The following is an 11,797-nucleotide window of genomic DNA, read 5'->3' as shown; positions in this document are numbered from 1 at the left end:
AAATAGAGGCAAGAGAGAAGAAGAAATAAATAAATATAAAACCCCCTCCATCACAATTGTATCAAATCCTTTATCCTATATATATATTATCTCTCCTATTTTGGCTTTTCTGTATCTTTTCCTTTTTTAGATTAGTTTGCCTTTTCATGTATCCTAGGTTGTAGGTTTCATGTATCAATAAAAACATTTAACAAAAAAAAATGCTTGCAAATTTATGGTTATTAGATATTTTTCCATCGAACGTGACCTTTAATTGTCTTTAAATCTTAACCGAATAAATTGTGAGATTTTTTATTTTTTTAAAAAAAAAAGCTGTGGTGCTCGATAAATACAAACATTTCCTCCAAATAAGTCAGAGCCTAAATTTGTACAGATGTGATAGATAATAATAGACACTGGAGACATTGAGCGTAATCCAGGGTAGCTCTGACCAATATCTTTATGCACATGCAATTCAAATTCTATCCCAAAGGCTGGCCGCAGATGAGCATGATCTGAAGTTGATTTGACAGGAGCAGTGTCATGCCCTGTGCATGTTAAAATTAGAGCTGCTGCATAAAGCTCCTGTAGGTCATCATTCAAGGAAAAGCCTATGGATTTTATTGATACAGTCAGCCCCATGAATATGCCGATAACCTGTTTAAAGATTGAACTCGCTCATTTTGCTGACAATTATTTATTTTTTATGTAAGAAAAGCGGGTTTTTTCCAAACTAGTGGATGTGAGATAAATTAAACCTTGGAGTACTACAATATATCCAAATCAATGGGAGAAATTGGAAGGATCTCAAAAGAGAAGATACACAGGGACTGGAAGGGGTTTAAAGGATACTTGCAAAACCATATCGAAAAATCAGAACTCCTATTAGAATAAACAAGATCCGTTTCAAATACTGAAATACTAAATAAGATGGATAACAATGTGTAATAGAAAAAGAAGTATGAAATTAGGTTAAAGGTGTGTGAAAGAAAGTAATAGAAGTGGAAAGAAATTGCAATTGAGTAGATTGGAAGTCTAACACAAAGGTGGGGTGAGGGGTGGTGGATGGTGATGGGAAAAGGAATTATCTGTGGGATTAAGTGTAGGTATGTTTGAACATTTTTAAGGATTGTATGAAATGTATGTTTGTATGCTTGTATATTTGCAATATATTTGTATTAATGCTGAATTATTTTAACAATAAAAACTTTTCACAAAAAACCTTGACAATGCCCAATAATAATAATAATAATAATAATAATAATAATAATAATAATAATTTGTTTATACCCCGCCCATCTGACTGGGTTTCCCCAGCCACTCTGAGTGCCTTCCAACAAAATATTAAAATACAATAGTCTGTTAAATATTAAAAACTTCCCTAAACAGGGCTGCCTTCAGATGTCTTCTAAAGGTCTGATGAATCACTGGAAACGTGTCAGAAACAACTCACTTAAAATTGGGCTGCCATCTTGCATGATGATATCATACCCTCCAACATTTATCCGATGAAAATAGGGACGTCCTATTCCATAATATTATTATTAACAAGAACAAGAACAGCCATAACCCGCATATCTGATTGGGTTGCCTCTGACACTCTGCACAGATTCCAACATACAGTGCTTTTTTTTCTTTAAAAATGTTTAGGGGTACTCTCATTTTGACTCAAGAAAATCACTGTTTTATAATTCAAATCGGGAAAAATAAATACAGTAAATGGACAAAAGTACAAAGATTCACAAAATGTTTAGGGGTATGCGTACCCCCAATGTACCCCCAGAAAAAAAGCACTGCCAACATATATAAAAGCATAACAAAACATTAAAAAGCTTCCCTGTATAGGGAATGTCTTCTAAAGGTTGTATGGCTACTTATTTCCTTGGCACAAGGGTTGCATAACTCTATACCCTCCAACATTTCTGCAATGAAAATAGGAATGTCCAAAAAAAACCGTGGGACATTCCAGGTTCAAATCAGAAAACGGGGTGGTTTCTGTAAATACATATATTTACAGGTACATACGTACCTATTCTTTAAATGTTAACAACAAAGTATTTTTGATTAGCTATCAAAAGCTTTGGCCCTTTTGTAGTCTTGGAGGTAAAGAGGTAAAGACTGAAGCATAAGCTTAAATCTCCCATTAATCAAGGATCATGTCTTTTCTGTGTCCATAGAACACAGATAATGTATTTGTTGTCTACCCCAACTCTCCTCCATCAGAGAAAAAAATTATCAGAGCATGTAACTTGCTTTTCTAATGAATCCTAATATTTTTTTTTTAAGTGCAGATTTAAGCAACTGCTATAATGAGTCTTCCACTTGTTAACTTTTAGAAAGGATACATTCCGCTGTAGAAAGAATGTGTTTCTACCAAATGTTGCACAGATATATTCTTCCTACTAGTACACATTGTATTCCAAACAGAATAAATGAAAAGGGATTTCTTGGAACATACACAAAAATTGCTTCTACAAACTTGGCAATTTCAGCTTTGTTAAAAAAGCAATTCCCTTTTGTCATTAAGCATTTATTTCCTCTTTTATACCAAATGCATTATTTATTGTGTCTGAACAAGTTTTGGGTGATGATAAATTATATTTGCTGTATTTCTTCTTTTGCAAATGGCCAAGTCTTCTATACATTTAAATTAAACAAAAGCAAACACGTCTTTATTTTAAATATAGATTTAGAATTGCTAATTTGAATCCATTTTCTCTCCTTAAAATTGGCATCAGCTTCAGAATTATATTGAAATAGGTCAGAGGAACTGATATGCTACTTAACTAAAAAATCTTCTCCATATTAGCTGGGGATTCCATCATGTTCAAATGCATTTGTTTCCATTATGTTCAATCACTTTTGTTTCTTCTTAAAAATGAATTGTTAAAGGCTTCTGTGCTGAACCAGTGGCAGTTAATGTTATTGGCTGCACACTGTAGTCTGTGGTATACTAAATTATTTCTATAATCTATTTTTATAATCTAGTAAGCAAAAGAAAAAATTTAGTAAGAAAAGTAAGGATTGGGTGGGATCCTGACAACACTAACCATTTTCAGAGAGAAACTAAAACTGATAAATTCAGCCATCTAATCTAATACCCAGAGTGGATTCTGTTATTATCCATGTCTATGTTTTTAAATGATGATTAATGCTCCTGCCATTGCAATTTTTTATATTGTGCGTTTGACCTGGGTAAGGTGCCTTGAGTGAACAATGTCCAAAAAATACTGCAGCCCAATAAATTCATATAAGATACATAAAAGTAAATTCTTTCTCTTTCCTTTATGTCTTCTGCTATACAGTCATACCTCGGGTTACAACTGCTTCAGGTTGCAATTTTTTGGGTTATGGACCGCCGAAACCAGAAGTACTAGAATGGGTTACTTCTGGATTTCAGCAGTCGCACATGTGCAGAAGTGCTGAATCACAACCCGCGCATGAGCAGACGCGGGTTGTGAATGCTGCAGCTTGTGAACGTGCATCCCGCACAGATCACATTTGCAACCCGAGCATCCACTGTACTTATCTGCAAATGGGATCCTCCTTAATGAGGGTCTTGGTTGCATACGGGCCCCTGAGACACCCCCCCACTGGGTTGTAGGTGGGGTGTGTGTCCCAGGCCTTGTCTGTGGGCCCCACAATCACGCCAGGCCGTTTGAGCCAATCCGATGCATGTGGCGTGATGGAGGAGGGGGCTATAAAAGCAGCAGATTGACGTGGCTGAGGCACTTGCTTTGCGCTGCCAAACACCCGCTCTCCCGTCCCTATTTGTTGATGTTGCTACTTTGGCCTTGCTTCAGGTATTGGTTGGTCACCTGTTTTGGGACAGGGGCCAGCTAGGAATTTTTCCATTTGGCAAATTGGCACTGGCCACTTGGTTTTCACCTGCCCCCTTAGCAATCGTCACAACTTTGTAAGGTTTGGCGGTTAGGCATTGGCTTAGTGAGGTGTGTGGGAGGGGAGGTGTGACCATCACCTGCCCCTCCATGAATAAGGGTATTCTGGTAAAGGAACCTGGGGGTTCTGGATCTTGCCCAAAGTCCGCTTGAGGGGCTAGGGCCATGCCAGGTCCACAGGAAACCCGGATTGAGCTTCGGTTGGTTTTCATTGATGTTGCTCCCTCGTTTGGTGTTTACCCTTCCAGACTTGCTGCCAGAGAGGCAGGAGTCAGTTATAGTAGGCTGCCAGTGCCTAAGACAATACCACTCACTTTGCTGTAATCAATAAAGTTGTGGCCTAAATTTTGCCCAAAAACTTAAACCTAAATTACATGTCAGTGTGAAGTTATTTACTTAGGGGTGGGCTTGGGGGCCTCAGAGCGCAATCCTAGAAACCCAGGCCAGCCCTACTGTTAGACAGAAAGAGGGAGACACTTCAGGCGGCCAAAAGGATGAGTACCTAGCCCCGATGGGTGCAAGCTGGGAGGAGGAGCAGCGGCTGGGGCAGGCGAGCCGATCGCGGGCAGAAGCTAATCCCAGAAAGCTGGCTATCTGGGTGGCATAGCAGATTTACCACCCTCTACTCGGAATACACGTTATGAACCCTTTCTGGAGCATGTCTACAAGTTCTACACGCAAGAGATCTGAAACAGAAGAAAAGGCTCTGGTTGGCGAGCTGAAGAACAGTCCTCCACGCACCACTCAAAAAAAGCAGCTGCCTTCGATCCCCAAAAATGCTGTGCCAATGACCAAGCCTGCTTCACCTGCCCTTTCAGCGCAGTCTACAAATGGGACACATGCCTCCTATGGACCTTTCTACCTAGAATACTCTCTCCTGGCAGAATTCACGTTGGTTGTGAAGCAGAAGCTGCCAGGTGTCTATGTGCAACCCTCTTACCAATCAGCATTAATGTGGTTTGGAGTAATATTCATAAGGCACGGGTTGTACCAGGATGGTGTGTTTAAATTTACAGTCTACATCCCTGACAACTACCCAGATGGTGACTGCCCACGCTTGGTTTTTGATCTGCCCATCTTCCACCCGCTAGTAGATCCCATCTCAGGTGAACTGGATGTGAAAAGAGCATTTGCCAAGTGGAGGCGAAACCATAATCACATATGGCAAATACTGATGTACACTCGAAGGGTCTTCTACAAGATTGACACAACCATTCCTTTGAATCCTGAGGCTGCTGTGCTATATGACAAGGATATTCAACTTTTCAAGAGTAAGGTGGTTGACAGTGTGAAATTATGCAGCAGTCACTTATTTGATCCACCAAAAATAGAGGATCCCTATGCAATTAGTTTTTCACCCTGGAATCCAGCTATACATGATGAAGCTAGAGAGAAGATGTTGACCCAGAAGAAGGCAGAGGATCAACAGTGCAAAAGCATGCAGGTGTCTGGCCTGTCATGGGTGAAGCCTGGCTCGGTTCAGCCTTTCAGCAAAGAGGAAAAGACTCTACCTACTTAGTTCCTGTGAATGACGAAGCACTCAACACTTTCTGCAGGAAGAGGGAATGTAATGGAGAGCCAAACAGCAAAGCAGTGGCTTTCCTTCTTGACTTGGATTAGTAAAGATGGTAGCAATGACTCAAGTAAATCTGCTCAATGGGATTGCTCAGACTCTTCGTATTTTACATATGTTTTAACTGCAGGTTGGAAGTCGCTCTTAACAAGGCTGGACTCCAGTTAGTGAAGTCCACCCTGGTGGGTAACGAAAGCCTCAGGGGTCTAATATCTGAGGCTCTTCATTGGGTTACTTTTAAAAGCTTTTAAAATTTTCCTTCCAGGGGTAGGTTTTTTTAAAATGTAAAGAGCAGGTGGGAAAAATACTTTCCAGAGGTAATCTGTGTTTATGTAAACTAATATAGCAGAGTAAAATACTATATTTAAAACTTTTAAATGCATTGGTTTCTATTGTAAATACATTAGGATATGGAATTTGTAAATAGTTGGTTCTGATTCCTTCTAGCCCTTTTAGGGGCAGCGAGGCTGAGATTGGCATGTATGATGTGTATCTAATTTTCCTTCCTCCCCCAAATAGATATTGTCACTACAGGCTGCTTATAACATAACTTGTTCAACAATCTTTAGACCTACAACCCAATTGCCTGTAAGCATCATATAGTAGAAAAGTTAAATGGATGCAGCTAGCAAATCTCAAAGGATTTTCAAGAAAATAAATGTATATCCCTTTTCTTCATGCGGTTTGCAGGCATCTTATACCAGTGGCCTTAAGATGTGTCAAAGTAATGTTAGAGGCAGCCTTAATTTGCACATTAGTCAGGACTGTAGAGCATTGAGCTTTTTACCACTAGAAGAAAAATCTGTGCTCTTCATTGTGCACATTTGGTGATTTAATAAAATCTGTAAGGAGAGCTAGGTTGGAGACTGACATGACTAATGTGTTAATAGTGGCATACTGGAGCAAGTTGGGAGGACGAAGAAGTGATGTAGAAGTGTCAGAAAACAGAGCTATTTGTGCAATATGACCTGCCTTGCACCTCGTAAAGTAGCCTGCAGTCCATAGTTGTGCCAGAGAACACCATCACCTCACACCCGCCAACATTTCTTCAGTGAAAATAGGGACATTCTATTCTGTAATAATAATAATTTTATTATTTATAAAAAGGGAGGCAAGTTTAAGGTTTTCTGAACGATTAAGGCATACATAACAGTGGTACCTCGGGTTAAGAACTTAATTCATTCTGGAGGTCCATTCTTAACCTGAAACTGCTCTTAACCTGAAGCACCACTTTAGCTAATGGGGCCTCCTCCTGCTGCTGCGCTGCCGCTGCTCAATTTCTGTTCTCATCCTGAAGCAAAGTTCTTAACCTGAGGTACTATTTCTGGGTTAGCAGAGTCTGTAACCTGAAGCGTATGTAACCCGAGGTACCACTGTAGTTGCGGATAGCATAAGTGTGCATTGTTCATCCATAGTACTGATTGGTTTGCTGCTGCTTATTCTAGAGCCCCATAAAAATGTCAACCAGTTTGTAAATGTGAACCCTCCCATATTTCTCTGATGAAAATAGGGATGCCCTATTCTATTATGGCAGCTGCTGCTGCTGCTGTTATATTTAAACCCGACCTATCTGACTGGGTTGTCCCATCCATTCTGGGCAGCTTTCAACATATATTAAAACATTAAACAACTTTGCTATACAGGGCTGCCTTCAGATGTCTTCTAAAGTTTGTATAGCTACTTATCTGCTTGGCTCGGAGGCTGCATAACTCCATACCCTCCAACATTTATCCAATGAAAATAGGGACATCCTAAGGAAAAGTGGGACATTCTGGGATCAAATCAGAAACTGGGACGGCTTCTGTGAATCTGGGACTGTCCTTGGAAAATAGGGACACTTGGAGGGTCTGTCATTTTGCCAGCATGAAAGCAAGAAAGCCACTTCAGCCTACAAAATGTATTGGAGTGGCCATGCTAGGCACACTTATTTTGGAGTAAGTACCATTGAATTCAACAGGATTTGCCTCTAAGCCAACTTTATAGAACTGGGATGCTAGAAAACATCCTGCAAACAGTGTTTGTGTCTTAAAGGGTTTGCATGAAATGAATAATGAAGAGTTTCTTCTTGCTTGCTATTTTCTTCTTTTTCTAAAGTTCGCTGCTGAGTCTCATATTAGCTACAGGATTACAGAACCTAATCACTGTGGCCATGCATCCTGTCTTAATTTTTTGTTTACATGCATTGTTAGCCCAGTTTTAAACCTAACTATGCAGATCTCATTCATATGAATGGAAAACATAAAGGCAACAAATCCATCACTGTTCCCTCTGTGGTTTCGCTTGCTTTTGGTTATCAAAAACTGTTTTCACATCACCATGTTGTATTAAGCCACCATGACATGTGGATTAAAAATGAATTGCTACAAAAAGCAAGTTCTCACTTTGAATAGAGTGAAAAGGGAGTGTTATGATCTAAGCCTTTCCAGCGTCACCTTAATATAAAACCTAAACATACTTTTGAGGGAGGAAAACACAAGACGAAAAAACACGGAATGAAAAATAAGGAAATCTTCAGGAAATCTTCATTAGTCAGGGATGGGGGAATGTAGACTTGGACATCAAATGCCACTGTCCAGACCACACTGTCTGCTCCTCAGGACTGTCTGTGGGCCATGTCCTCTCTTCCCAGCTCACAACCCTTAGCAGACCTGTAAGGGTTGTACCCTTCCTGAGTGTCCAGTGGCCCATATAGTATATCTGAAGGAGCGTCTCCACCCCCATCATTCTACCCGGACACTGAGGTCCAGCACTGAGGGCCTTCTGGTGGTTTCCGCACTGCAAGAAGCCAAGTTACAGGGAACCAGGCAGAGGGCTTTATCAGTAGTGGTACCCGCCCTGTGGAATGCCCTCCCACCAAATATCAAAGAGAACAACAACTACCAGACTTTTAGAAGACATCTGAAGGCAGGTCTGTTTAGGGAAGCTTTTAATGTTTGATGCATTACTGTATTTTAATATTTTGTTGGAAGCTGCCCAGAGTGGCTGGGGAAGCCCAGACAGATGGGCGGGGTATTAATAATAATAATAATAATAATAATAATAATAATAATAATTATCCAGCATCATATTCTCCCAGTGATCAACCAGAAGCCTGTAGAAAACCCCAAGCAGAAGCTGAGCTCAACAGCACTTCCTCTCGGCGTTCCCTTCAACTTGTATTCAGAGCATTGTTTAAGGGTTAATAGGAAAGCATTGTCCTTTGTGAATTTGTCTAATCCTCATTTAAAGTCATCCATGTTGATGGCCATTACTGTCTCTTGGGGGAGCAAATCTATAGTTTGACTGTGTGCCTCTTTGAATAAAGACTTCTGTCCTGAATCTGCCATGGGTTGCATTTTTAAAGTACAGAAAGCATTGGTTTAATGTGCAGAAATCATTGTGTAGAATGGGTTCAGGTAGAAGGTTCTGGTAATTTCTCCATGTGACACAAGCTAGAAGTTTCTAGCTGACTAGTGAGTTTCTATTCTTCATGGAAACAAGCAGAAGGTTCCTGATGTTTGTGTTATTTCTTCCGAGAAGCTGAGTGCAGCTGGTTTGAGCTGACCCTGTTATCTTTCTCCCAAGGTCATGGCTGCCTTTAATTGCAGGGCTGAAAGGAGCCTGCTTTCATTCCTTTCCCTCTTTCTACATTCTCTCTGCTCTGTTCGTGTGTGTGTTTCTCTTATTGAGTGCTATTTTACATGCTAAGTTTGAGTTAAGTTTGTAGCAACTAGATTTTTAAGAGACTGTGCCAATCCAGAAGAATAGTCATGACTGTTAGCTTATTTACTTCAGTAAACCCTGCTAAATGTTTTCTTTGCTGCATCTGTGTCATTTTTGGACCATGCATCATGCTTAAATGTTTTTAGTTTGCTAGCTATCTGTTGCAGCTCGCTCTGGATCGTTATGGAGCAAATTCACATCAGAATCTTCCCACATTCCCACATCTTTGGATGATCAATTTGTTCATTCATTCATTCATTCCATTTCTTTATCTTTGAAGGATCTCAAGATGGTTCCTGAGTTGTGCAAAATATCTCTATCCACTTTCTCCATGCCATGCAAAGTTTATACACTTGTATCATGTCGCCTCTCACTTGCCTTTTCTCTAAACTAAGAAGCTACAAGTAGTGCATGGAGCAGGGAGATGTGCAGACAAAATAGAGAATCCTGGAAGGTTGCATTGGGCACTGGGACTGAGATACCCCACCATTGGCACAAACCACCTGCATTTTAACTCCGACGATTTAACTAAAATGCTATATTACAATATTGCCCAGGTAAACTCACCTTCAATGTATATTACTGTAGTAAAATCAATGCATTTAACAGACACTAGAAACAGTACCGTTCCAGAGAATGGGTGCATTCAAAGCACACATGCTCTAACCCTGAGTTGCAGCCCTTCCCTAAAACTCAATTTTCAGTACCTTTAAATTAGGGTTGCCATGTTTCAAAAAGTGAAAGCTGTTGAGTGTTTTTCGGCAAAGTTCAAAAAGTGAAAGTTGTTTTTTGGGGGGCAAAGTTTTTTTTTTTTTTTTTGCAAAATCTCAAAATAATAATAATGAAGTTTTAAAGCTATTTTCAAGGAAATTCACCAAAAAAGCAACACTTCCAGCATGTGTTGCTTAGGTTTCCAAAGACATTTTTTGCCATTTTTTAAAAAAATTCTGCCCGGAATTCTGCAATTTTCAACAGGTAAATCCCATGTATATTCGGGAAACCTGGATATATAGCAGCCCTATTGAAATCATTCCTCTGATGGTGGTTGGCATCTGTCTGTCTCAAGAAACAATGGAGCGCACCTCCAGGGATGAAGTCAAACCATTGCATTAGCAGCACCAGCAGTAACTTCCCCAGGATGCAAGCCTAGGCAGTAGGTCTGTAGGCCTTCTTGAACGTGGGCCCACTATTGTTCTCCTCTGCTCAATCTGCCGAAGCATATCTTCACATGCAAACCTGCCAGGGGTTTGATACTCATCAAATACCCTCACTTGGTTTAGCTGGCCAGTCAAAGCCATTGCCAGGGGTGTGGCTGCTGTTGTATGCTGACAGCTTCAAGGAGGCACAGGTGAGAGCTGAGTACCAGGTGGCAACCCAAGGTGGACATATATTAAAGGTAAAGGTAAAGGGACCCCTGACCATTCAGTCCAGTCGTGACCGACCCTGGGGTTGCTGTGCTCATCTCGCTTTATTGGCCAAGGGAGCCGGCGTACAGCTTCCGGGTCATGTGGCCAACATGACTAAGCTGCTTCTGGCGAACCAGAGCAGCGCACGGAAACACCGTTTACCTGCCCGCTGGAGCGGTACCTATTTATCTACTTGCACTTTGACATGCTTTCGAACTGCTAGGTTGGCAGCAGCAGGGACCAAGCAACGGGAGCTCACCCCGTTGTGGGGATTCGAACCGCCGACCTTCTGATCTTCTGATCGGCAAGTCCTAGGCTCTGTGGTTTAACCCACAATGCCACCCGCGTCCCTTTGGACATATATTACCCTTCCCCTAAAATCCCAAATTCCCCTGATAGAAGCTTCATTTTTAAAAAATCAACCACACAGTGAAATGGTGAGATAGAAATTTGTGTATCAGGATGTAGGTAGACGTGGCTCTGTTGCCAGTTTCTCTTTTTAGGAAATAGAAGGCAAAAAGGTTATCATTACATCTGCTAATGAACATTTCCAAGTACACAAACAATAAATCTGATATTGGTAGTTGACAACCGCAATTAAGATATGGTCGTTATATTTACATACTCTGCTTTTTTGAAAATAACAAAACAAAAAAGCATGTATAGCAGAAAGGCACCAGATCTGCATAATATATGTACTACACACACCAAGCGTAATTGGATATATTGCTACCAAACAGTATGCTGAAAACCTTGTACGCTTCTTGTAAACTTTGATTGATTGTCTCTATTTAACTTGTGCCCTTGTGTATATCTTCCGAGAACGGTGCTGAAGTTCCGCAGTATTAAATGCTCTATATTTGTATTAAGTTCACAACACATTGTGGTGTCTTTGGAAATGAAGCCTTCTTTTAAATGAAACCAACTTCTTCTTACTGACTTTGTGTGTGTGTGTAAAATAAGAGATTAGATGTTGTGGTGAGGGAACCTAACAATCTGAAAGACATTGTCCACAAACGGTGACAATGTGCAACTCTCATTATTACCTGGGGCAATGTACCGTCTATTCATGAGGACAACTCACACCAAAAATGATTTAACATATTGTTATTCCAAAGGTAAAACTTGGATAATGGAGGCAATTTAGGAGACATTACAAAATGGTATTTTATAGAACGAAGGGTACAGAAGGACATTTTTAAAAGGTGTTTATCCTCCCCTTACATGAATAATTATAG

General features: G+C 40.4%; 1 protein-coding gene across 1 annotated transcript; it reads left to right on the top strand.

The window, feature by feature from the left end:
* Window positions 1-4,366: 4,366 nt before the first annotated feature.
* Window positions 4,367-5,988, top strand: LOC128422250 (AKT-interacting protein-like). Its single transcript, XM_053406021.1, has one exon. The coding sequence runs from the start codon at window positions 4,519-4,521 to the stop codon at window positions 5,395-5,397; it is 879 nt and encodes a 292-aa protein (XP_053261996.1). The 5' UTR covers window positions 4,367-4,518; the 3' UTR covers window positions 5,398-5,988.
* The last annotated feature ends 5,809 nt before the right edge of the window (window positions 5,989-11,797 follow it).

This window comes from Podarcis raffonei, chromosome 10 (assembly GCF_027172205.1).
Source record: "Podarcis raffonei isolate rPodRaf1 chromosome 10, rPodRaf1.pri, whole genome shotgun sequence".
Lineage (NCBI taxonomy): Eukaryota > Metazoa > Chordata > Lepidosauria > Squamata > Lacertidae > Podarcis > Podarcis raffonei.
This window is presented reverse-complemented; position numbering and strand designations above follow the sequence as displayed.